General features: G+C 48.6%; 3 protein-coding genes across 3 annotated transcripts in view; 1 reads left to right on the forward strand and 2 right to left on the reverse strand.

Moving 5' to 3' along the window:
* The window catches only part of CIMIP2A (ciliary microtubule inner protein 2A), a 67,425-nt gene extending 45,136 nt beyond the window's left edge, over positions 1-22,289 (forward strand). The window contains exons 6-7 of the mRNA XM_077836233.1: positions 13,111-13,228; positions 22,204-22,289. Coding sequence (XP_077692359.1) covers positions 13,111-13,228; positions 22,204-22,289 — 204 coding nt within the window. The remainder of the gene's footprint in view (positions 1-13,110; positions 13,229-22,203) is intronic.
* LOC144276158 (uncharacterized) lies at positions 746-11,316 on the reverse strand. Its single transcript, XM_077836067.1, has 2 exons — positions 2,054-11,316; positions 746-1,409 (listed from the first exon to the last, which is right to left on the reverse strand). The coding sequence occupies exons 1-2, from the start codon at positions 2,589-2,591 to the stop codon at positions 895-897; spliced, it is 1,053 nt and encodes a 350-aa protein (XP_077692193.1). The 5' UTR covers positions 2,592-11,316; the 3' UTR covers positions 746-894.
* Positions 22,280-24,745, reverse strand: TUBB4B (tubulin beta 4B class IVb). The gene is made up of 4 exons (XM_077836065.1): positions 24,608-24,745; positions 24,366-24,474; positions 24,170-24,280; positions 22,280-23,512 (listed from the first exon to the last, which is right to left on the reverse strand). The coding sequence occupies exons 1-4, from the start codon at positions 24,662-24,664 to the stop codon at positions 22,452-22,454; spliced, it is 1,338 nt and encodes a 445-aa protein (XP_077692191.1). The 5' UTR covers positions 24,665-24,745; the 3' UTR covers positions 22,280-22,451.
* Between the last annotated feature and the right edge of the window lie 2,187 nt (positions 24,746-26,932).

The following is a 26,932-nucleotide window of genomic DNA, read 5'->3' on the forward strand; positions in this document are numbered from 1 at the left end:
TGGCACCGGAATACTAAGCCGGGGAGTACATAAACCGCAAGGGGTACTTTTCAATAGTGCTGCAAGCACTGGTGGATCATAAGGGACGTTTCACCAACATCAACGTGGGATGGCCGGGAAAGGTACATGATGCTCGCATCTTCAGGAACTCTGGTCTGTTTCAAAAGCTGCAGGAAAGGACTTTCTTCCCAGACCAGAAAATAACCACTGGGGATGTTGAAATGTCTACGGTTATCCTTGGGGACCCAGCCTACCCCTTAATGCTATGGCTCATGAAGCCGTACACAGGCAGCCTGGACAGTAGTCAGGAGCTGTTCAACTATAGGCTGAGCAAGTGCAGAATGGTGGCAGAATGTGCATTTGGACGTGTAAAAGCGCGCCGGCGCAGTTTACTGACTTGCTTAGACCTCAGCGAAACCAATATTCCCATTGTTATTGCTGCTCGTTGTGCACTCCACAATATCTGTGAGAGTAAGGGGGAGACGTTTATGGCGGGGTGGGAGGTTAGGCAAATCGCCTGGCTGCTGGTTACACACAGCCAGACACCAGGGCGGTTAGAAGAGCATAGGAGGGCACGGTGCGCATGAGAGAAGCTTTGAAAACCAGTTTCATAACTGGCCAGGCTACGGTGTGAAAGTTCTGTTTGTTTCTCCTTAATGAAACCCCCTCTCCCCTTGGTTCACTTTTTCCCTGTAAGCTAACCACCTTCGATCACCGCTTGCAGAGGCAATAAAGTCATTATTGCTTCACATTCATGCATTCTTTATTAATTCATCACACAAATAGGGGGATAACTACCAAGGTAGCCCAGGAGGGGTGGTGGAGGAGGGAAGCACCGGGTGGGATGGTGGAGGAGGGAAGGACAAGGCCACACAGCACTTTAAAACTTTAAACTTATTGAATGCCAGCCTTCTGTTGCTTGGGCAGCCCTCTGGGGTGGAGTGGCTGGGTGGCCGGAGGCCCCCCCCCCCACCGCGTTCTTGGGGGTCTGGGTGAGGAGGCTATGGAACTTGGGGAGGAGGGTGGTTGGTTACACAGGGGCTGTAGCAGCAGTCTGTGTTCCTGCTGCCTTTCCTGAAGTTCAGCCATACGCTGGAGCATGTTAGTTTGATCCTCCAGCAGCCTCAGCATTGCATCCTGCCTCCTCTCATCACGCTGCTGCCATCTATCATCTTCAGCCCTCTCTTCAGCCCACCACTTACTCTCTTCAGCCCGCCACCTCTCCTCGCATTCATTTTGTGCTTTCCTGCACTCTGACATTGTCTGCCTCCACTCATTCGTCTGTGCTCTGTCAGTGTGGGAGGACAGCATGAGGTCAGAGAACATTTCATCACGAGTGCGTTTTTTTGGCCTTCTAATCTTTGCTAGCCTCTGGGAAGGAGATCCTGTGATCCTTGAAACATATGCAGCTGGTGGAGAAAAAAAAAGGGACAGTGGTATTTAAAAAGACACATTTTATAGAACAATGGGTACACTCTTTCACGGTAAACCTTGCCGTTAACATTTCTTTCATAGCACATGCTTTCATTCCAAGGTCGCATTTTGCCTCCCCCCACCGCGTGGCTAACCCACCCCTCCCTGTGGCTAACAGCGGGGAACATTTCTGTTCAGCCACAGGCAAACAGCCCAGCAGGAACGCGCACCTCTGAATGTCCCTTTAAGAAAAGCACCCTATTTCAACCAGGTGACCATGAATGATATCACTCTCCTGAGGCTAACACAGAGAGATAAAGAACGGATGTTGTTTGAGTGCCAGCAAACATACGCTGCAATGCTTTGTTATGCAATGATTCCCGACTACGTGCTACTGGCCTGGCAATGTGTCCTACCATGGTGGATGGAATGAGGCTGCCCTCCCCAGAAACCTTTTGCAAAGGCTTTGGGAGTTCATCCAGGAAAGCTTTATGGAGATGTCTCTGGAGGATTTCCGCTCCATCCCTAGACACGTTAACAGACTTTCCAATAGCTGTACTGGCAGCGAATGCCAGGGCAAATTAATCATTAAAAATGTTTGCTTTTAAACCATGTATACTATTTAAAAAGGTACACTCACCAGAGGTCCCTTCTCCACCTGGCGGGTCCGGGAGGCAGCCTTGGGTGGGTTCGGGGGGTACTGGCTCCAGGTCCAGGGTGAGAAACAGTTCCTGGCTGTCGGGAAAACTGGTTTCTCCGCTCGCTTGCTGTGAGCTATCTACAATCTCCTCCTCGTCCCCAAAACCTGCTTCCGTGTTGCCTCCATCTCCATTGACAGAGTCAAAGCACACGGTTGGGGTAGTGGTGGCTGAACCCCCTAAAATGGCATGCAGCTCATCATAGAAGCGGCATGTTTTGGGCTCTGATCCGGAGCAGCCGTTTGCCTCTCTGGTTTTCTGGTAGGCTTGCCTCAGTTCCTTAAGTTTCACGCGGCATTGCTTCGGGTCCCTGTTATGGCCTCTGTCCTTCATGCCCTGGGAGATTTTGACAAATGTTTTGGCATTTCGAAAACTGGAACGGAGTTCTGATAGCACAGATTCCTCTCCCGATACAGCGATCAGATCCCGTACCTCCCATTCAGTCCATGCTGGAGCTCTTTTGTGATTCTGGGACTCCATGGTCACCTCTGCTGATGAGCTCTGCACTCACCTGCAGCTTGCCACGCTGGCCAAACAGGAAATGAGATTCAAAAGTTTGTGGGCCTTTTTTTGTCTACCTCGCCAGTGCATCTGAGCTGAGAGCGCTGTCCAGAGCGGTCACAATGGAGCACTCTGGGATAGCTCCAAGAGGTCAGTATTAATTGCGTCCACACTACCCCAAATTCGACCCGGCAAGGCCGATTTCAGCGCTAATCCCCTTGTCAAGGGTGGAGTAAAGGAATGGATTTTAAGAGCCCTTTAAGTCGAAAAAAAGGGCTTCGTCATGTGGATGGGTGCAGGGTTAAATCGATTTAACGCTGCTAAATTTGACTTCAACTCCTAGTGTAGACCAGGACTAAGACTCAAACCTTGAAACTCTGTTGCTTATTCAGCACTGGTGATTCCCTCATAAAATCTTCCCCATGCCCCATATTTCCTTCCTCTCTGCACAGGATCTCTCTGATATCTTCGAGAAGACAAGAGCTGACCAGAAAGTGGAATTTTCATCCCACAGACAATTTGAGATTTCAGAAAATAACTGTCTCAATTTGGAATTAAAAGAAAAAAACTCAACATTTTTCATGGCACAGAAAACTCTGAAAAATTCCATTTGGGGAAATCTGAAATGGAATTTCTCAGCTCCCTAGCTGCCCACCAGGAAGGCTTTTGTCAGGTTCTTCCTGGGAGCCATCTTTTCAATTTCCCCAGCAGAAAACTGAAATTTTGGGGTGAAACTGAAATTTTCCCACAGAAAATTTTGATTTTACAAAAAGTTCATTTTCTGTTGGACAATCTTTCCAAAGGAAATTTCCAGACCAGCTACAGAGAAGATTGATAAGGTCTGTCCCTCCTTCCCCAGCACCTTCTCACTTTCCCTCAACACTGACCTTTGACACAGCTGATCACTCCCTCCTCCTCTCTTCCCTTGACGTTAGTGATACCAGTCTCTCTTGGTTCCCTTCCTATTTCTCAGATTCCTTCTTTCACATCTCTTTTGCTGGTTCCTCCTTCTCCCCACTTACAGCCTCTGTGCTGAGGAGGGGGCCCACGGGGCTGGATCCCTGCACTTCTCTGTACACCCTTTGCCTGGGTGACCTTAACCATTCCCATGGCTTTCACTATCCTCTCTATGATGATGACGACTCACAAATCTACCTCTCCCCTCACAACGTCTCCCACTCTAGCAGTCCCATTTCAGCTTGCATCTCTGACATCTCGCCCTGGATATTTCTCAGACAATTACAACTTTACATGGGTAAAAGAGATCCACTGATTTTCTCTCCTAAACACACTCCTCTTCCTCCTGTCTCTGTTACTGTTGGTAATACCACCGTCTTGGTTTTCATTCCAGCTTGCAGCCTTCAGGTCACTGTCAACTTTCCCATTCATCTCACTCTTCCCTTCCCATCTAATCCATGTTCAAACCTTGCTGTTTGTTCTTCCACTCCTCGTCCAAGACATGACCCTTTCTCTCATTCCCAACAGCAAAAACTCTTAACTCATGCCCATATTATGTACTGTACCATCTTGATTATTGTGATCTCTTCCTGCCTGGCCTCCTCATCACTCACATTACCCCCCGCCCCTGTGGCCCTCTAGAACATAGCTGCAAAAATGACCTTCATCGCTGTCAGTCTGGTCATGTCACCCGCTTCTTTAAAACCCTGCGCTGGTTCCTCCTCCATTCCATCAAATATAAGCTTTATCTGTTTTTCCCATAAGCATCCTCAAGTCTTTCCACATATTATGTGTCTGGAACACCCTTCCGGCTTTAATGCATGCAACTATTGCCTTATCCTCATTTAAAATTCACCTCTTCTTGTGATGCCCACAGTAAGCAAGTCAACAATGTTCAAAATTTTTACTTCTTAATTGCATGACCATATTGCTGTAACTCACATCCTTCCAAGCCCCAGGCTTTCCCTAATGCTTGACACCTTTACCTTGTGTCATGTAAATTTATATTGTAAAATTTTAAGGGCCAGGATGGTGTATTTTTTTTAATAAAGCATCTAGTAGGATTTTGGGTTTAAATTAATAAAGTTTATTGCTTATATTTCTTGAGTTCTGGGTAAAAAGAAGGTAGAGCAATAGGCTCCTCAATATGGAAATCCAGCTGAACCTTGGGAACCAACCAAGAGAAATAAAGAAAAATTCATTATGCCTGTGGAAAATTAGGCAATGCTAATATACAATTCATACTGAAGGAAAAGATCTAAAAGCATGTCACAAACTAGTATTATACACATTAGCACTTAGATAACTCTAGGCATCATTGTGGACAGCTCAATGAAGACCTCTGCTCATGGGCATCAGTGCTCAAAATATCAAACAAAACATTAGAATGTGCAAAGAATGGAACAGAAAATATGACAATGTGATTGTGTGAATCAGTGGTATTGTAGTTACTAATTTGTATTACCTTGCACCTCAGAACCCCTAGCTGTGGGCCAGGACTCCATTTTAGTTAGCCCTGTACAACCACAGAAACAAAAAATGGGCCCTGCCCCGAAGAGTTGAAGCCTGGAGTTAGGTGTTGTGATGCACAGCCTCACAGTATCTAACTTTTAGGTGCCCAGAAAAACCCAGGTGATTCACAAAGCCTGAGTTAGGCGCCCAGGATCCCTATACATGGAATGGCATATCCAGTTCTGGAATCTGCATGTCAAGAAGGTTATGATCTACTGAATACATTCCTCCTATTTGTATGCATGTATCATTTTTGTACTTGAAGTTATGAATATTGACTGTATACTTGCTTGATTTCTAAGTAAGCTTTCTAAGGCATTTGGTCAGCTTCTTTCGAAAGGAATTTGCAAAGTTAAATGCCCAGTCAAGAAACACTTAAGGAACAATGGGTCTTGGAATGTTCCAATCCACATAAGAAGTCTACTTGAGGATGTTCAAGGTAGCATGTGAACCACGGCTGCTACCTGTAGTTCTGAGTCATGCAGGGACATGTGACTGGCCCATGTGACTCCAAAATGCCATATGTAGCTGGGATTCTACACAGGGGAGGGAGGGGTGTCCACCCACAAGAGAAAGTCTATTTAAATCCCAGGGAGACCCCTCCATTTTGTCTTCAGCTGGCTAAAGAGGGAGCCTCTTCACCCCCAAGGATACCTGAAAGAAACTGGAACAAAGGACAGTAACTACAGGGGGTGTGAGTGATTGCTGGACCCAGACTAGAAGGAGACTAGTCTGTAAAAGGAAGCTTACTGGGTAAGGATTTTATCTGTATTCAGTTTTATTACTGTACTAGACTTGGACTTGCATATTTTATTTTATTTTGCTTGGTAATTCACTTTGTTCTGTCTGTTACTACTTGGAACCACTTAAATCCTACTTTCTGTATTTAATAAAATAGCTTTTTACTTATTAATTGAGAGTATGTATTAATATCTGGGGGAGTGGGGGAGGGGGAAACAGCTGTGCATATCTATCAGTGTTATAGAGGGGGAACAATTTATGAGTTTACCCTGTATAAGCTTTATACAGGGTAAAGCAGATTTATTTGGGGTTTGGACCCCATTGGGAGTTGGGCATCTGAGTGTTAAAGACAGGAACGCTTCCTAAGTTGCTTTCAGTTAAGTCTGCAGCTTTGGGGCACGTGGTTCAGCCACTGGGTCCGTGTTGGAGAAGACTGGCGTGTCCGGCTCAGCAAGACAGGGTGCTGGAATCCCAAACTGGCAGGGAAAGCAGGGGGAGAAGTAGTCTTAGCACATCAGTTGGCAGTTCCCAAGGGGGTTTCTGTGATCCAACCTGTCACAGTGGGCATCCTGGAGAGAGTTCAAAGGAGGGCCACAAAAATTATCAGGGCTAGGGAACAAGCCATATGACGTGAGGCTTAAGAAGCTTGACCTATTCAGCTTCTCAAAGAGAAGGTTGAGTGGCGATTCAGTCACTCTACTCAGGGACGAGAGCAGATAGTGGCGGCTTTTCAACCTTGCTGACAAAGGCATAGCAAGAAAGCTGAAGCGGGACAACTTCAACCTTGAAATAGACCCACTTTCCTAGCCGTGGGGTTGAATAATCATTGGCACAGTGTACTGGAGAGGTGGTACTTACAGTGCATGGAAAGTTGAAGACAAGATTGGATCTCTTTCTGAAAGTGAAAGCTGTACTTTAATCCAGTTTCCGGGAGAAGTTCTGTGGCCTGTGTGTGGTGGAGGGTCAGGCTGGATGGTCATGGGTAGGCTCGGAAGCATTACAGGTTTATTGGTAAATGTCAGTAAACACTGATTTCACCACACACACACAAACTAATGAAAAAGTATTTCCATTGATAACAGTTGAAATTTACAGACAGGCAAAATAAGAAAAATGCTGCTTGAGAACTTATTAGAGTTTGATTTAAGGATATTTTCCTTGTATATTTTGACATGCAACATTGATTTGTGTTTTAATGATTATAAAGCTTTAATTTTTTGAATCTCATAGTCTGTCATTAAATAATTATTTTCTGACTACCCCCCACAAAATTTCCTGTAACTGAATATTGAAATTGATTAAAAATGCTTTAAAAAAAATCCATGGATCGTATCCCTTGAAATTATAAGACAATAAAAATCTAATTCTGCTGAGCCTACTCATGGTCATCTCATCTGGCTTTGGAATTTGTGAATTTATGAATCCCCCAGTTCATCCCCTTCCTTTGTGGGTCATGGGGAAAACAGGATTGCATCTATTGACCCAAGATGGTAATAACATTTGTACCTCTGTATGACAACCTTTGGTGAAAAGCTGACATCTATAAACTTGGCGACTCTATCTGGGACCTTTGCTGCCATCATCCAGAATTCACTCCTTGTCTCATTTTGATATAGTTAAAGTCTTTTCTCCACAGGACCGGGAAACACAGAGATACACTCTAGCATGTGGTAATTATTATGTAGCATCACTTTGACACATGATAACCTAGTAGTACATAGCAAACTTAGTCTTAGAGTTAGTAAAAATAAGAGTATCTTATTTATTGTACTAAGAACAAATATAATCTATCATGGAACTGGAAGTGTTAAAGAAATAATTTTATGTACAGAAACCGTTCCTCTTACCTGTTTGTCTTGAGCATCTCATTTATTTACAAAGATATTGTGTTGTGACCCGTCTGTGTGTCACGTCATCTCTCACCACCAAACCTTGTTGCTGGGTGACTGGGATAGTTTTGGAGTCCCCCATCTTGTCTCCGGAATTTCTCACCACCAAAGCTCATCATGTGGGAAGCGTTTTTAGTTAGTGATACATACAGTCTCTTCAGAGCCCTGCTAATCCTTCTTCTGTTAGCCCACCTCTTCAGGCAAGGACAGCCAAGACCGTCTCCTGGTACCCTGTGACTGCCCTGTCACCATTCCCAGATCCCCCTCTCTCAAGATCCATTCTTGCAATTCGCTCCAGGCTTGACCAAGCCCCCCAGAGTCTCCACTCCCTCTGGGGATGTCACTGCTGGTGATGTCTTACTTATGTTAACTGTAATGGTTGTTCTAGGAGATGTGGGTGCAGGTGTGTATTGCACTGGCTCAGGTATGCATGAACTCAGTACATCCAAGCCAGATACTTTTGCCTACAAATACACATTGGCACAATACACATTCCCTTTTGCCCCTCATAGCCACTCACATGGCTATTTAAGGGAAGTGCTGCTCAGATGCCTCTCAGTTGCTTTGCTCCAAAAGCCAAAACTGGAGACTCCAGTGCAGAGGGAATGGAGGGAGTCTGCACCCACATCTCGAAGAGCAACAATTCAGATGAGTAACCTTTCTTCTCTGAGTGCTTGCAGATGTATATGCCACTCAGGTGACTCACAAGCCACAATGGAAGGAGGCGGGGCTTGGAGTCTACTTAACCAGTGACTGCAGAACTTCTTTTCCAAAAAGTCTGCATCTTACCTAAATGCAGTAGTAATAATGCAGCGTTTGGTAGAAGTCTGCACAGAGGACCGTGAAGTGGCCCAGCAAATGTCCAGTATGAAAAAACTAGAGAAACTCAATGGAAGGCGCTTGGGCCCTCGTCAGATGAGCCACCGAGTCTCTCTGGAGGTGTGGCCTGGGCTGGCCTATATGTTCCATCTGGAAATTCTCTGGGCTGAGACTACTTGGCTCTTCATCCAGTGTACACAGGACAATCTCCCACGGTTCCCAGAGTGAGTGACAGCCCATCTGCTCTTTGGGGAAATGATGTCATCGGAAGTTAGAAGGGACCCCTGAGGAGCTGAGGAACGGAGACAGTGGACATTTGTCTTTAAGGGCAACCTACAGTCTCAGTTCTATTGAAAAAATGGGACACTATTTTGAACGAGGGAAAAGTTCTTCATAGAATTCTCTGTAGCAGATGCTTCAGAAGCTTTCAGTTATGAAGAAAAATTGCAAAAAAAAAATATTACCCTTTTACTCTTTTACATGTTTCTCCTTTGCACAAGATTTCTGAGAATTCTAAGGATTTGGAAAGTATGAAGCATCTACAAACAACCTTTTGATTTTGGCCAAAGTTAAGGCTGTTATGATCTGACTCGCAGACTCAAAGACCAGAAGGGACCATTGTGATCATCTAGTCTGACCTCCTGCACATCACGGGCCACAGAACCTCACCCACCCACTCCTGTAATAGACCCCCAACCTCTGGCTGAGTCATTGAAGTCCCCAAATCATGATTTAAAGATTTCAAGTTACAAAGAATTCACCATTTACACTAGTTTAAACCTGCAAGTGACCCATGTCCAGTGCCACTGAGCAAGGCGAAAAAAGAAAAAAAAAAGTCAGTCCAGGGTCTCTGCCAATCTGACCCCGGGGAAGCTTCCTTTCCAACCACAAATATGGTGATCAGTTGGACCCTGAGCATGTCGACAAGACCCACCAGGCAGATACCTGGGAAAGAATTCTCTGTAGTAGGTCAGAGTGTCCCATCACTGCCTTTTAGGGGTATTTACTACTAGCAGTCGCAGACCAGCTACATGCCATTCTAGGCAGTCTCATCATATCATCCCCTCCATAAATTTATCAAGCTCAGTCTTGAAGCCAGTTAGGTTTTTTGTCCCCTCTGCTCTCCTTGGAAGGCTGCTCCAGAACTTCTCAGCCCTTCCAGCGCTCCTTCACCAACTGGTGTCATGCTTGCCGTCACTGCTGTCTCCACTCTTTGAACCCATGTTGCTCCCCGGGATGCAGTGTCCTCTTCTGGGCACGGTCCTCCAGCTGTGCCCCCACTCTGGTATCTCCCTCTTCTGGAGGACTGGCAGACCTTAGTCCCACCACTTGCCTCGGGGCAAACTGCAGACTGGATATTGGCCACTCTCATTATCAAGGGAGGGTGCCAGGCCAGCCCACTACTCTGGGTCCTGACCCAATGACCCTATAGCCAGCAGCCACCTACTGCCCTCCTCCAACCCGCTGCCTATTTTCCCTGGGCCACTTCCCCTGTAGCCCTAGCAGCCTCTCAGCCCTTGTAGCAAGGCCTCAGCCTGGCAGTCGTGAGCCAGCAGCTCACCCTTGCACTCTGCTGCCCCTGCCCAGCCCTGCTCTATCTATGGCGCTTCTTCAGGCAGCCAGTCCTCCTCCCTTGCCTTCCAGGGAGAGGCTCTGCTCTGCTGAGCAGCCCTTTATATATGGCCCTCGCCAGCCCTGATTGGCTGCTCCAGCAAGCCTTCCCCCTATTGGTGGGCTCAATAAGCCCTTTCCTGCTTAGTGGGCTCTGTGCAGACTCCCTGGTGCTGCTTTTAACCCCTTCTTCTCCCTGTGTGGGGCAGCTGCCCCACCACACTCTCCCTCTTTGGTATTTATCCCTCTGATGCAATCATATATCCCTTCTGCTTTCATTTGGTTTGGCTAAACAAGCCAAACTCCTGGAGTCTCCTCTCCTAAAATAGGTTTTCCATTTCTCTGATCATCCTAATAGCCCTTCTCTGCACCTGTTCCAGTTTGAATTCATCTTTCTTAAACATGGAAGACTAGAATAGCACATAGTATCCCAGATGAGGTCTCACCAGGGCCTTGTATAATGGCAATAATACTTCCCTATCTCTATCGGAAATATCTTGCCTGATACATCCTAGGATTGCATTAGCCTTTTTCACAGCTGCATCATATTAGCAGCTCTTAGTCAGTCTGTGATCAACCAATACACCCAGGTATTCTTTTCCTCTGTCACTTCCAACTGATATATCCCCAGCTTATGGCAAAAATTCTTCTTGTTAGGCCCTAAGTGCATGATCTTGCACTTTGCACTATTAAATTTCATCCCATTTCTATTGCTCCAGTTTTTAACGTCATCCAGATCTTCTTGTATGATATCCTCCATATTAGCAATACATCCCAACTTTGTGTCATCTGCAAGTTGTACTAGCACAATTTTTGTGGGGGTGCATGAAAATTTTCATCAATGAAAATGTTACGTAAGATCGGTCCCAAGACCAATCCCTGAGGAGCTCCACTATTAACCTCCCTCCAGCCTGACAGTTCATCTTTCAGTATGACCCATTGTAGTCTCCCCTTTAACCAGTTCCTCATCCACATTTCAGTTCTCATAGTAACCCCTGTCTGATATGTGGTTCACAACTGAGAGTGTCAAACTCAGGACAGTCTGTCTGAAAACAGGGCAGACACCCCAAACTGGTGGTATATTCTATAATTAAGGCTACATTTATGTCACAGGTCATGGAAGCCGCGACTTCCAGTGACCTCTGTGACATTTTCTGCTTCAGTCTCTGGGGCTGCGGGACAGGAGCTGGCAGCCAGCAGGGCCCTGGCAGGATTTCGGCAACAGGCGACAGCCTCCTCAGGGTACCCTTGCAGGGTTCCATTGACAGGCGACAGCCTCCTCAGGGTACCCATGCAGGGTTCCATTGACAGGCGACAGCCTCCTCAGGGTACCCGTGCAGGGTTCCATTGACAGGCGACAGCCTCCTCAGGGTACCCGTGCAGGGTTCCATTGACAGGCGACAGCCTCCTCAGGGTACCCGTGCAGGGTTCCACTGACAGGCGACAGTCTCCTCAGGGTACCCGTGCAGGGTTCCACTGACAGGCGACAGCCTCCTCAGGGTACCCGTGCAGGCTTCCATTGACAGGCGACAGCCTCCTCAGGGTACCCGTGGAGGGTTCCATTGACAGGCGACAGCCTCCTCAGGGTACCCGTGCAGGGTTCCATTGACAGGCGACAGCCTCCTCAGGGTACCCGTGCAGGGTTCCATTGACAGGCGACAGCCTCCTCAGGGTACCCGTGCAGGGTTCCATTGACAGGCGACAGCCTCCTCAGGGTACCCGTGGAGGCTTCCATTGACAGGCGACAGCCTCCTCAGGGTACCCGTGCAGGGTTCCATTGACAGGCGACAGCCTCCTCAGGGTACCCGTGCAGGGTTCCATTGACAGGCGACAGTCTCCTCAGGGTTCCAGAGACCAGGGACAGCCTCCTGGGGATGGGGGAGAGAACCATGCAGCTCCCAGCCACCATGGTGGTGGGGGAAACCATGAAGCCACAGCAGTAAAAGTCACGGACAGGTCACGGCTTCTGTGAATTTTTGTTTATTGCCCGTACATGTCTGACTTTTACTAAAAATAACCATGACAAAATCTTAGCCTTATCAATAATTAGATTTTACCAAACCAGTAACAAGCAGTATCCCTGGATTATTATATTGGCCATACTATCGAGGCACAGATGGTCCCCTTAGGCTCGTACCTTGTAAATAACTCATTTTTTTCTTAGTGAATAAATCCTTAGACAGTTTACAATAGGATTGGCTACAAGTGTTGTCTTTCGTGTGAGATCTAGGGTGCAATTGACCTTAAATAAGTGACCAGTCCATTGGGACTGAGAGTAACCTGAATATTGTTTCAGAGTAGCAGCCGTGTTAGTCTGTATCCGCAAAAAGAAAAGGAAGACTTGTGGCACCTTAGAGACTAACAAATTTATCTGAGCATAAGCTTTTGTGAGCTACAGCTCACTTCATCGGATGCATTCAGTGGAAAATACAGAGGGGAGATTTATATACACAGAGAACGTGAAACAATGGGTGTTACCATACACACTGTAACGAGAGTGATCAGGTAAGGTGAGCTATTACCAGTAATAATAAGGTGAGCTGGTAATAGGGTTAAGGTTACCTGATCACTCTCGCTACAGTGTGTATGGTTAGGGTTGATGGGGCTTCTTCCCCTGCAGGCTTGGAGTGGGGGAAGCAATGCCATGGAATGGTGCAGTGCCATGGGCCCTGTGAGATAGAGAGCCTGAGGCCATGATTGGCATAGTCCAGCGCTACCATGGTGAGCCACATGTCCCAATTGCTGCTGTCCAGCTGTGTCACGGTGAGCCAGGTGTCCCATCACTGCAGTCCAGCTGTGCTACGCTGAGCCTAGTGTCCCAATTGCCCTAGTCCAGCTCCAATCTGATTCTGCTTTAGCATTAGTTTCAATTTTTTGGAAATTGTTGTACAAACGTGGATTAAAAATTGTATTAATTTGCATTGCAACACTTTGAATTTGAAAATAAAAGCTCCTATTTGTTCTTTCAGTTTATGATAAGAAACCCAGTGTGGAACTTTGGTAAGAGACTACCACAGACATACTGGCCTAATAAAAAAATTTATACCAGCGCTGGACTGATACCTTTCTACACAGGCTTTGTACCAAGTAAGTTTATTCTCTGACCAAACATGAATCACTGAGATTTTTATAATTATTCGTATGTGGTGGCCTGAGTCCTGGATCACCCATGCAACTCCCATTGTTCTGGGCCTCTACAAACAAAGAGATGGTCCATCCAATAGAGCTTACAATCTAAATATGACGAGACAACAATTGGATGCAACAAACAGATGGGAGAAACACAAAGAAACAGAGAGTCAGTTCTGTTCAGCAGGACAGGTCATTGTTACAGCACACCAGCTGCCTAACCACTGTTCATATTTTGAAGATATCACTGTAAAGGGGAGAGTTTTGAAGGAGGTAGAATCATAGAATATCAGGGTTGGAAGGGACCTCAGGAGGTCATCTAGTCCAACCCCCTGCTCAAAGCAGGACAAAGCAATCCCTAAAGGGCCCCCTCAAGGATTGAACTCACAACCCTGGGTTTAGCAGGCCAATGCTCAAACCACTAAGCTATCCCTCCCCCTTTTTTTTAAACTTTTGCAGAAGTCTAAGTATGCTGCTTCCAAGCCTGAGGAGTAGCATGCAAGATAGCACTTGAAAATTGAATAAATAGGTATCACTGGCAGAGCAGAATCAGGCATCAACATCTTCATAGTGAATAAGAGATGGGTAGTGTGGAGATAGGCCTGTGTAAGTGTAGGGAACTACAAGAAGAGGATGGAACTAAGGACAGAGTCCTGTGGAACCCACACAGAAGGTTGGGGCGGGGGGGGGGGGGGGATGAGGAGGCAGTGCTGAAGAAGCAATTAGAAAGGTAGAAGGAGAACCTGTGTGCATGGTCACAAAAGCCAAGAAAGGACAAGATTTCAAGATGAAGAGCATGATCGCCACTGTCAAAGGCAGCTGACAGGTAAAGAAGGATGATAATAGTGTACTGTTTCTCAGCTTTGGCCAGGAAGAGGCCATTGGAGACATGATACTGAAAAATAACTTTGCAAGATAATAGGTTACCATCCTTAGGGAGACTCTTGTCCTAAGTCGTTATTTTTATAATACCAGGAGAAGACTCCACTAGAATAAGCGAGGTTGCATATAAGTTGATTATGAAATAGAAATTCAGTGGACCTGCAGTGGGATCCGTTAAGGAACCTATGCATTGCAATGCTGAGTGTCGCCGTGCATAGAAAAAACAGGAATAACACTGATACACCAAGCTGTTAGGCACCCAAGCTCCCTATACAATGAATGAGCAAAGACAGGTGCCTTAGAATGTGATCCACAAAAGGCTTACCCAGGAGCCACCTAAGCTAGCCAATGGGAGATGTTGATGAGACAGGTGTGTGCTAAACCCTGCCCCTCTCTTGGAGATAGGCACCTAACTCCAGGCTGAAGGCAGGTGCCCATCTCTGCTTAGCAGTCCATGTTAGATGTCTAAGGCATTTCTTGAGGCAACGAGGTAGATGGCCTGCCTCATTCCACATTAAATAACAGGAGAGAAGGTGGTGCTATCCACTAACAACTTGTATCCCATTGGTGAGAACACTCATCTGGGATGTGGGAGCCAAGGGAGTGAAAGGTCTTGAACCATGGTCTCCTTTTGTTCAGGAGAGTGCTCTAACCACTGAGCTAGGGAATATTCTGACATGGTGCTCTCTCGCTAATGCACTGTGGATAACTAATTAAAGAGTGACTGGAGCCCAGGTCTCCCACCTCATAGGTGGCTGCCCTAACTACTAGACTACAAAATCATTCTCTGTGTCTCATTCTCTCTGGCCCAATGACTGTTCCACCATGGATAAATACTAAAAAAGTGGCTCTAAGACCTGTCAGCTGCCTGTGATCATGAGATGCTTATATCTTGCCTGTGGAGCCTGACAGGAATGAGGATGCTCGATTTTGGATTTGTTTCTTTACTGGGCAATTGTTTTCCTGCCCCAAAGGTGATCTCACATGGATTTCCACCCCAGAGTTCTACTCTGCCACCTCTCCTCTTCAATGTACAAGAAGGTGTGGCGTGAAATGCCTTAAGTATAGCATCAAACTTCATTTTCCATTTCAGCCATCCTTGAAGATGCCATCAAGTGGCTTTCTCATTGTCTAGCTGAAGCTGAGGCATGGATAACAGTGAGTTATCCTGCATGAGTCCATTCCACAGCCTTGGACTGGTGTCTCAGGAAAAAAAAAAACTTTTCCTGCGCAAAGGAATTTTTCCCTTCTTGTAGATAATTCCATTGTGCCAAAGGTATGGCGTTATTGACAGCAAACCCTGCCCAGGACATTTCTGTCATATATCAGGTATCCTCAGGGTTGATAGCTTCATGCCCAGCTACAGTGCATTGCTGTTGTCCAGCTGAGCGGCAACACGTGTGTAGTAGTCAGGCCAAGACATCAGCCACAAGAATGGGAGCACCCAGTCTCCCAGCCAGCTGCACACACTTGACTTGCAGAGACTGCTCGATGAAAGCTCAGCGTCAGCAAGGACTCAAACAGCATGCCTAAACTGTGAACTGATTTCAACAATTGTGTGTGCCTCTTTAACCAGAGGAAATTGCACTGTAGCTTGGGGCCCCAGAACTAGGTGGGAGGAACTAGTGCCCCCGCAATGGAAATACTGGGGGGCTTATGCTTCCTTCCATCCCCACCTCATGTTTTCTGCCCCCACATTATCTCACAAAGGTGAGAACAGGATCAGGAGGTAAGGTTGGACTAGCCACCATGGCACACTAGGTCAGGCTGGCCATTGGGGAGCAAGTAGGAAGAGTTCTGCTCTCCCCACCTTCCTGCCATTGAGGGTCCTTGAGGAGACACCTGGCCTGGGGGTGGGGCACCTGCTGTCGGGGTGGGGGACAGGGCAGCAGCACCTGGGCAGGGAGCATCAGCACACAGGCTGGGGGGGGGCAGGAGCACAGGGCACCAGGTGCCAAGGAACAGCAATAGGAACTGCTGCGATGCCCCTTCCCAGGGTGGAGCCATCTGCCATGTCCTCCCCACCTAGTCTCAGTAGCTAGCTTCCCTCACTCCCCTCCCTTCTGTAGATAAAAATTGAGATCTTCCCCAAACTGATGGGAGAGGAGAAAAGAAACAATGTGAGAGTGAGAGAGAGCAACATAGAAACAGGAAAAAATTAAGCATAAGCAGAGAGGAGAAAAAAGCAGGACTGAAATTCCAACTGCAAATACAGGTGACTGTGGTTCTCGGAGCCTCCCATAATCTTAAAGGGACAATATGTGTCCACAGATCTACACATCTGTATAAGGACTGCCTCATGATTTCAAGCAGAGATGAGCAATAACCAGCAGCTACGCAACTGGCAGGTGGTTTGTTATAATTTTAGAGCAGGTTCCCGGGGCTATGATGGGGAAGGTGGTTGGGACGTATTCATAGTTGTGGAAACAGGGTGCAAAACAGAAGATTCAGTGAAGGACTTGTACTCGAAGTTGGCAACAACATCCGTTAAAAAGAGGCACATCTGGTAAAGACCTGACAGCTGAGGTCATGAGTGAGGAGCTCAGTGGAGAAATTTGAGAAATGCAGCCGTTGTCAGTTTAGGTGCTGGGCTGTGCCTTCTGGTACTGAAAGGGACCGCCTCTGGAACCTAGAGTAAATGCAGTCTGGCCTTCTTGTTTACAAGACAGGATGGAGTCTTGTTGAACTACAGGCTTCAGGAGGACTAGCAAAGTGCACACTTGCTGCCCTTCAGTTAAGAATTTAGAGTCTGACGTATAACTAGTCTCAAAGCACACAGCCAAATCCACTTTGAGAAGTGTAACATGGAAGCAGCATTCCCTTTGCACTGATCCCAAATGCTACAAAAGTTCCAAAACATCCTAAGCTGTAAGCCCTGTAAACAGCCTAGGTTATGAAAGAAAAGTGGAAGATTAATCATCTGAACATAAGAGTGGCCATACCAGGTCAGACCAATTATTCATCTAACCCAGTATCTTGTCTTCCACCAGTGGTCAGTGCCTGATGTTTCAGAGGGAATGAACAGAAGAGAGCAATTATCAAGTGCTCCATCCCGTGTTGTCTAGCCCCAGCCTATGGCAGGCAGAGGCTTAGGGACACCCAGAGCGTGGCGTTGTATCCATGACCATCTTGGTTAATAGCTAGTGATGGACCTAGCCTCCATGAACTTATGTAAATCTTTTTTGAACCCAGTTATACTTCTGGCCTTCACAACATCCACCAGCAATGAGTTCCACAGCTTGAATGTGCATTGTGTGAAGAAGTACTTCCTTTTTGTGTGTTTTAAATCTGCTGCCCATTAATTTTACTGAATGACCCCTGGTTGTTTTATGTGAAGAGGTAAATGACTGTTCCTTCCTTATTCACTTTCTCCGCACCAGTCATGATTTTATAGACCTCTACCCAATCCCCTCTTCGTCATCTCTTTTCCCAGCGGAACAGTCCCAATCTTTTTAATCTCTCCTCATACGGATGCTGTTCCATCCCCTTAAGCAGTTTTGTTGCCTTTCTCTGTACCTTTTCCATTTCTAATATCCCTTTTTTGACACTGGGCGAACACAACCGTGCACAGTATTCAAGGTGTGGGCATATCATGGATTTATATAGTGGCATTATGATATTTACTGTCTTATTATCTAGCCCTTTCCTAATGGGTCTGTTCGCTTTGTTGACTGCTGCTGCACATTGAGCAGATGTTTTCATACAACTATCCCTGATGACTCCAAGATCTCTTTCTTGAGTGGAAACAGCTAATTTAGACCCGATCGTTTTGTATGTATAGCTGGGATTATTTTCAGAGTGGCAGCTGTGTTAGTCTGTATTAGCAAAAAGAAAAGGAGTACTTGTGGCACCTTAGAGACTAACAAATATATTTGAGCATAAGCTTTCGTGAGCTACAGCTCACTTCATCGGATGCAGGATGAAGTCAGCTGTAGCTCATGAAAGCTTATGCTCAAATAAATTTGTCAGTCTCTAAAGTGCCACAACTACTCCTTTTCTAGTTGAGATTATGTTTTCAAATGTGCACTACTTTTCACTTATTACTTGATTTTATCTGCCATTTTGTTGCCCGGTCACCCAGTTTTGTGAGATCCTTTTGTAACTCTTTGCAGTCAGCTTTGGTCTTAACTATCCTGAATTACTGTGTATTGTCTGCACATTTTGCCACTTCACTGTTCACCCACTTTCCCAGATCATTTATGAATATGCTGAACAGCACTGGTCCCAGTACAGATCCTTGTACCATTTACTAACATAATAAAAAATATAAAAAATGAAGAATCCAATGAATGTATGTTAAGCTATATAATTGCTTCAATAAATATGTACACAGTCTATCCCTTTGGTTAGCTAAAAGCACCAAATTATACCAGCCATTGAGAATCAATCTCTCTTTAAGACTATAACAAAAAAAGCAAGAGATTAAAAATTATTTCATAGAATATCAGGGTTGGAAGCAACCTCAAGAGGTCATCTAGTCCAACGCCTGCTCAAAAAAGCAGGACCAATCCCCAATTTTTGCCCCAGATCCCTAAATGGCTCCCTCATAGATTGAGCTCACAACACTGGGTTTAGCAGGCCAATTCTCAAACCACTGAGCTATCCCTCCCCTATTTAACTTCCTGTTATTAAAATCAGCCCATCCTATATGAAACTGGTTTGTGTCCCTCTATCTTTCTCAAGGAGAAACTTCTATTTTCCCCATGTTAAGTATCCTCATACCTTCTTGTCAACTGTCTAAATGGGCCATCTTGATTATCACTTCGAACATTTTTTTCTCCTGCTGATAATAGCTCATCTTAATTAGCCTCTTACAGTTTGTATGGCAACTTCCACCTTCTTTGTATGTGTGTGTATATCTCTCTTCTTACTATATGTTCCATTCTATGATCCAATGAAGTGGGCTGTAGCCCATGAAAGCTTATGCTCTAATAAATTTGTTAGTCTAAGGTGCCATAAGTCCTCCTGTTCTTTTACCATTAGAGTGGCCCCCTTTGGCACCCCATTCTCCACTTACTGGGTGGAGGAGCTCAGGACCACTGCCTTGCAGCAGGGTGGTGTGGTAGGGACTTCTTCTCCAAAGGAGAATTCCTGCTGTGTGTGGCTAGAATCAGCCCATCCATGGGCTGCTCTTTCCTGCATTGATCTGACCTTTTGCCCTCTGTGAGCATGAGAAGGGGAAACAGTTTTGATTTGCAAAAAGAAAAGGAGTACTTAGAGCTGAACAAATATATTGAAGCATAAGCTTTTGTGAGCTGCAGCTCACTTCTGATTTGATTTCCACTCTCAGTTTGTCCCCATAATCCTTCTTCAGATCAGGGAGTGAAATTAGGCTCAAGGATTGCTCCAAAAATATTTCAAGCAGTTACGATCTCCCTGTCCTCAAAGAGGCTAGTCTTATTGCCTTCCTCCCTACACATGGAACCTTCTGTGCATCTGAAAGGAGATACAGGGATGAACTCCCCAAAAGCTTCAGCTCTCTCTTGCATGAGATCTACATGAGGCAGATGAGTCTATTTCCTGTGGAGTCCTCATGGGGTATGAGTGGGGTTGCAGTACAGGGAGTTTGGAGAAAGCAGTTAAGGATTTTGGGGCCAGTGCTGGAAGTGCCCATGCTGTATTCAGTGCCATGGTCCAACTGAGCTCTGCAGGCAGCACAGCTGCTGATGCAAGATCAAGGTGCCTTCTTTCATTTAGTACAGAACCCCTCTGGCATCACTCCCATCACAGAGGTGAGGAGCTGTTTGCCCCAGAGCCAGTTTTTCCAATCCTGCCTACCTCCTTTCCCACCTGGGGGAGAAGGGCCCAAGATGACCCCTCCACCCTGACTGACTTGAGAGAAACTGCACTATCCCCAGAGCCAGCCAAGCTCCCCATCAAGTCATTCAACAAGCAGAAGAGTGAGCACAGTACACAGACCTTTCCTTTTGCCACTGGGTTTTTTTGGCCCACCTCTCTCCTGAAGCCTACAGTGGACACCAGCCCCTGCAAATGCCTCAAAGGGGAAGCAGAACCAAGGAAACAATCTCTCCAAGCAACAAAAGCAGTCCTGGGGTCCAAAGGGGAATTAGACAACACTGAACTGTTAGAAATTTTGAAAAAGTTTCAAATTTCACTCCAAAAAACTCTGCAGCTCAGAGGTCTGTATGAGAAGCCTGGTGCCACAGAGGCAAAAAAGGATCAAAGGATTGGGGACCAAGGCATTTGGAAAACCACTGAGACTCTCAAAATCTGAATTCAGCACTCAGGCTCCCTAAGAATGGGATTCACACAAGCCAGCACATACAGCCACCTGAACTAGCCAACAGATGCCAAGAGGGGGGGAAATGTGGTAAGTCACAGCCTTCTCAGGGGGTTCATGCCTAGAGTCCAGGCTGAAGGGAGGTGCCTAGTTCTGCTTGGGATTCTCTATGAGCCCTCTGCTGGAGTCAGGCTTCCTCTGCAGGAAGCTGCCAGCAGGAGCTACTCCCCCCTAGCTTTTAGCCAAGTGGTTAAGGTACTCACCTGAGTTGTGAAAGACTCCCACTTCAAGTCTCCCCTCTTCCAGCTGGGGAAGAGATTTGAACTTGACTCTGTATGCCTTTAGGAGGGTGCCCAAACCACTGGACTAGGGGATATTCTGATGTGCAGTTCTATCAATCTCTCCTGTTGAAGCTGGTCCACTTTGGCTAAATAAACATTGGAGCAGGGGGACTGGATGCCTGGCTCTTTGCCTTATTGGCAGAAGGGGGGAATACAGCTGAGGGGGGTCTCCCCCATAACAACCTTAAAACACTAGGCTAAAAACCAAGAGCTCCTTCATCTGCCCCCAGCTATTTTCTATAGAGTTAAACAACATGCAAGTATACCTGCCACCTTAGGGCCCACAGGAGTTCCCCATATTCATGAACTGCTGCAGGCTGCATACCCAAAAGCAGAAACTTAGGCCAGGTCTATGCTAGGAAATTGAGGTGGTGTAACTACATCACTCATTTTTAAAAAAACTGAAATGAGCCACACTACACCCCTGAGCAGTTAAACCAACCTAAACCCTGCTATTGATGGTTATGCTGAAAGGACGCTACTCCCTCACTAGGAAGCAGAGCACATACACTGACAAAAGCAGCAGCCCAGGAAGCATCTACTGCAAAAATTTAAGGGCCCATTGAGTTTAGATACCTACAGGATTCAGTGGCAGCGGAGAGGAATTTTTGCAAATAGCAGCAGTGCACAGATCTGTGCCTTAGGCACCTAGAGGCAGTTATGCACTTCAGTCTCTGGGCTCCAGCCCCGAGTATATTGACTTCCCCCATATTGGTCAAGGCTCTCATTTCTCTGAGCACTTTAGACAGTGCTCAACTCTTAAAAGGTGACATAGAAGCTGCTTTGTTGCTGTAATGATAGCCAGATGAGACCTGAAAGGCATCATTAAAAATTCAGGTTTCACCTCAAAAAATTATAATAGAAGATTCCCCCATATTAATCAGACATAAGCTAGGCTCCTCCCCTTCCAAAAAGCCCCAAATTAACAGGCACCTAATTTGAATCTTGGGCATCACTTCTGAATCATCAGCCAGCAGGAAGGAATTTCAGGTTCTCTTCACCTGAAAGAAGCCCCCCCAAAAAAACCAGGCAAACCTGCAAAATTGAAGCAGTGGTGTTTTTGAAAGCAAGTTAAATTTTTTTAAAATACAAAGTCCTTGCATTTCACTGAGCTGGGACAACACAAGTTGAGTACAAACCTAGTCTTTTGAAGCCATCCACTATTTATGCTGCAAACATTTACAGCATAGAGTATTCAATAGAGGTATTTAGTAAGCTCTCTCTAAACTAACACATGGAAAGTGTATTTATAATTATGCATTTCAGTTCACTAGATGCACAACTACTCCACACCTCTGGCAGAGTAGTCTTATTTCAGTCCAAGTGGACATTGCAAGTAGACATCCTTATTTGAGTCTTAAAGTAGTACATGTAAAACCATTTTTGTTCTAGTATTTTCTCCAACTAAAATTAAGAGCAAAATAGGCAAGTACTTATGCAAAAATGAACTACGATATTTTGTTTTCCAGCCTTCAGACACAGCTATGCCTTAACATTTGGGAACAATACCCGGAAAGCCTACCAGAAAGGGCAGACACAAAACTCTGCGCTGTGAAAAATGCTTTAATTGTGGTGTCTGTACAGCATTGACATGAAGTCATCAGGAAACAGAAGTGGAAGGTACACAGTAAAGACATGAATAAAGACAAGTTTCTGAATGAGAAGGGAGTTCATACAGCTTTAAACATAATTTACAGGAGTAGCTACTGCACAGGTTTTATGCTGCCTCTTCCTCAGCTTCCTCCTCAAACTCCCCCTCCTCCTCAGCTGTGGCATCCTGGTACTGCTGATACTCAGATACCAAGTCATTCATATTGCTCTCAGCTTCAGTGAACTCCATCTCATCCATGCCCTCTCCAGTATACCAATGCAAGAAAGCCTTTCGGCGAAACATAGCAGTGAATTGCTCAGAAATGCGCTTAAATAACTCCTGGATAGCTGTACTGTTACCAATGAATGTAGCAGACATTTTCAGGCCCCGGGGTGGGATATCACAGACAGCAGTTTTAACATTATTGGGAATCCATTCAACAAAGTAGCTGCTGTTCTTGTTTTGCACATTAAGCATTTGTTCATCCACCTCTTTCATTGACATGCGGCCTCTAAAAACTGCAGCTACTGTGAGATAGCGGCCATGACGTGGGTCACAGGCAGCCATCATGTTCTTTGCATCAAACATCTGCTGTGTGAGCTCTGGTACAGTTAAAGCACGATATTGTTGGCTCCCACGGCTGGTGAGTGGAGCAAAGCCAGGCATAAAAAAGTGCAAACGGGGGAAAGGAACCATGTTAACTGCTAGTTTACGCAAGTCAGCATTAAGCTGACCTGGAAAACGCAAGCAGGTGGTAACTCCACTCATGGTTGCTGACACCAAATGGTTCAGATCACCATATGTTGGAGTAGTTAACTTCAAGGTTCTGAAACAGATGTCATATAGTGCTTCGTTATCAATACAATAGGTTTCATCTGTGTTCTCTACAAGTTGATGTACAGAAAGAGTGGCATTGTAGGGCTCCACTACAGTGTCCGATACTTTAGGAGATGGCACAACACTGAAAGTGTTCATGATCCTGTCAGGATACTCTTCACGAATCTTGCTGATTAAGAGGGTGCCCATGCCAGAGCCAGTGCCACCACCAAGAGAGTGGGTAAGCTGAAAGCCCTGAAGACAATCACAGCTTTCTGCTTCTTTCCTTACAACATCTAACACAGAGTCAACCAATTCTGCACCTTCTGTGTAGTGGCCCTTTGCCCAGTTGTTTCCTGCTCCACTCTGACCTGGAAAAGAGCCATTTTCACTTCAGATTAACACAGCAAGCCATTTGCTTGCAAGCAAAATGAAGGATGAGCCCCAAATGATTGCATAACCAGGGGAAGCCCCCACACCCCACCCATGAATCACAGAATATCAGGCTTAGAAGGGACCTCAAGAGGTCATCTAGTCCAACCCCCTGCTCAAAGCAGGGCCAATCCCCAATTTTTGCCCCAGATCCCTAAATGGCCCCCTCACAATAGCTCATAACCCTAGGTTTAGCAGACCAATGCTCAAACCACTGAGCAATCCCTCCCCCCTAAAGTACTTGCTCTCATTGCAACCCAGGTACAAGATGCCACTCAAGTATTTTAAGATAGATATTTCATACTACTTTACTTTCAACTTAGTGTTAGCATTCAAAAGGGTCCGCTTCGCGCCCCCCAAATTAACTTTTGCTCCCTGCACTAACCGGTGCAGCCTGAACTCGCTTATCTGAGGTGCGCTCAGAAGTTCCCCTTTATCTGCCCGCGACCAGCTCCAACTGAAGGCGGATGCTTGAGCGTTTACCGCGCTGCTGCCAGTGCCGCCCTCCCCCCTCGCGGCCCGACCCGCCGCCTCGCGGCCCCCGTCCCCGCGGGCAGACCCGCCGCCGGCCCGGCCCGCGCAGGCCCCCGGCTTACCGAAGACGAAGTTGTCGGGCCGGAAGATCTGGCCGAAAGGCCCGGAGCGCACCGAGTCCATCGTGCCCGGCTCCAGGTCCACCAGCACCGCGCGCGGCACGTACTTGCCACCTGCCAGAGAGGGAAGCGCGTGAGCGCGGGGCCGCCGGTCGGGGGGGGTGGGGCGGCGGGAGGGGGGAGCCAGGCCGAGCCCTACCTGTGGCCTCGTTGTAGTAGACATTGATGCGCTCCAGCTGCAGGTCGCTGTCGCCGTGGTAGGTGCCGGTGGGGTCGATGCCGTGCTCGTCGCTGATCACCTCCCAGAACTGCAACAGACGCACGGGTCAGGCGGGGCGGGGCGGGGCGGGGCAACCCTCCCCCACCCTGCGGCAGCCGGTCCTCCCCGGCGGGGCCGGACCAACCCCCCCAGCCCGCCGCGGGGGCGGCGACAGAACTGACCTTGGCCCCGATCTGGTTCCCGCATTGCCCGGCCTGCAGGTGCACGATCTCCCTCATGGCGGCGGCACCGAACACCCTTCAACAGCAACAGTCACGCAGCAATCTGCACAGTAGCTGCGTCACAGCAGCCAACCGCCACCGCTTATATACCAACGGATTGCGCGCGCACCGCTCCTGCCCCCGCCCACAGCCCCTGCCGACAGCCACTAATGGCCGCTCAGAACGAGGCTCAGCAAAATAAGAACTCTCCTGTCGGTTAAAACGGTGTCACTCAAATTGCTAATCCCGCCCAATTCCAGTCCGCTCTCTATTGGTCAGACTGTTCAACTACCTTACGTCACAATTAGCAATCTCCCTCCTCAGGACTCTCCTCATTGGCTCGATTGAATGATTGATATGGTGAGTGATTGGCTGTTTCCCTTAGCAATGAACTAATGTCACACTGATTAGATGAAAACGAAGTTGTCTTGGTAACCGCTGTTAAGCCCTAGCAGGAGCTAGGTGGTGGTTTGCGAGGGGAGGGGAAGCGTATTCCTGAAGTTATTTACGTAGGTTACGGGGCGTAGCGGGTGAGTTGCGGAGCACGGGCTGCGTGGGAGCGCTGCGTTGTGGCCGTAAAGGGAAGTTTTCTTTCGTCGCCAGGTTGCAGGGGACGCGGAGGCAGCGGTTACCCTGGAAGCAGCTGAATGTAAACAATGCAAGCCCTTGCCCAGCCCCCGCCTTCCACCCTGTCACCCCACAGCCCCCGCCCCCCAACAGAGCCCCCCGCAACCCCTCCCTCCACCCTGTCACCCCACAGAGCCCCCGCCCCCCAACAGAGCCCCCCGCAACCCCGCCCTCCACCCTGTCACCCCACAGCCCCCGCCCCCCAACAGAGCCCCCCGCAACCCCTCCCTCCACCCTGTCACCCCACAGAGCCCCTGCCCCCCAACAGAGCCCCCCGCAACCCCTCCCTCCACCCTGTCACCCCACAGCCCCCGCCCCCCAACAGAGCCCCCCGCAACCCCTCCCTCCACCCTGTCACCCCACAGAGCCCCCGCCCCCCAACAGAGCCCCCCGCAACCCCTCCCTCCACCCTGTCACCCCACAGAGCCCCCGCCCCCAACAGAGCCCCCCGCAACCCCGCCCTCCACCCTGTCACCCCTCAGCCCCCGCCCCCCAACAGAGCCCCCCGCAACCCCGCCCTCCACCCTGTCACCCCACAGAGCCCCTGCCCCCCAACAGAGCCCCCCGCAACCCCTCCCTCCATCCTGTCACCCCACAGCCCCCGCCCCCCAACAGAGCCCCCCGCAACCCCTCCCTCCACCCTGTCACCCCACAGAGCCCCTGCCCCCCAACAGAGCCCCCCGCAACCCTGCCCTCCACCCTGTCACCCCTCAGCCCCCGCCCCCCAACAGAGCCCCCCGCAACCCCTCCCTCCACCCTGTCACCCCACAGAGCCCCCGCCCCGCAACAGAGCCCCCCGCAACCCCGCCCTCCAACCTGTCACCCCACAGAGCCCCCGCCCCGCAACAGAGCCCCCCGCAACCCCGCCCTCCACCCTGTCACCCCACAGAGCCCCCGCCCCCCAACAGAGCCCCCCGCAACCCCGCCCTCCAACCTGTCACCCCACAGAGCCCCCGCCCCGCAACAGAGCCCCCCGCAACCCCGCCCTCCACCCTGTCACCCCACAGCCCCCGCCCCCCAACAGAGCCCCCCGCAACCCCTCCCTCCACCCTGTCACCCCACAGAGCCCCCGCCCCCCAACAGAGCCCCCCGCAACCCCGCCCTCCAACCTGTCACCCCACAGCCCCCGCCCCCCAACAGATCCCCCCGCAACCCTGCCCTCCACCCTGTCACCCCTCAGCCCCCGCCCCCCAACAGAGCCCCCCGCAACCCCTCCCTCCACCCTGTCACCCCACAGAGCCCCCGCCCCCCAACAGAGCCCCCTGCAACCCCGCCCTCCACCCTGTCACCCCACAGAGCCCCCGCCCCCAACAGAGCCCCCCGCAACACCGCCCTCCACCCTGTCACCCCACAGAGCCCCCGCCCCCCAACAAAGCCCCCCGCAACCCCGCCCTCCACCCTGTCACCCCACAGCCCCCGCCCCCCAACAGAGCCCCCCGCAACCCCTCCCTCCACCCTGTCACCCCACAGAGCCCCCGCCCCCCAACAGAGCCCCCCGCAACCCCGCCCTCCAACCTGTCACCCCACAGCCCCCGCCCCCCAACAGAGCCCCCCGCAACTCCGCCCTCCACCCTGTCACCCCACAGAGCCCCCGCCCCCCAACAGAGCCCCCCGCAACCCCGCCCTCCACCCTGTCACCCCACAGAGCCCCTGCCCCCA

The sequence above is a fragment of the Eretmochelys imbricata genome, chromosome 16 (assembly GCF_965152235.1).
Source record: "Eretmochelys imbricata isolate rEreImb1 chromosome 16, rEreImb1.hap1, whole genome shotgun sequence".
Taxonomy (NCBI): Eukaryota; Metazoa; Chordata; order Testudines; family Cheloniidae; genus Eretmochelys; species Eretmochelys imbricata.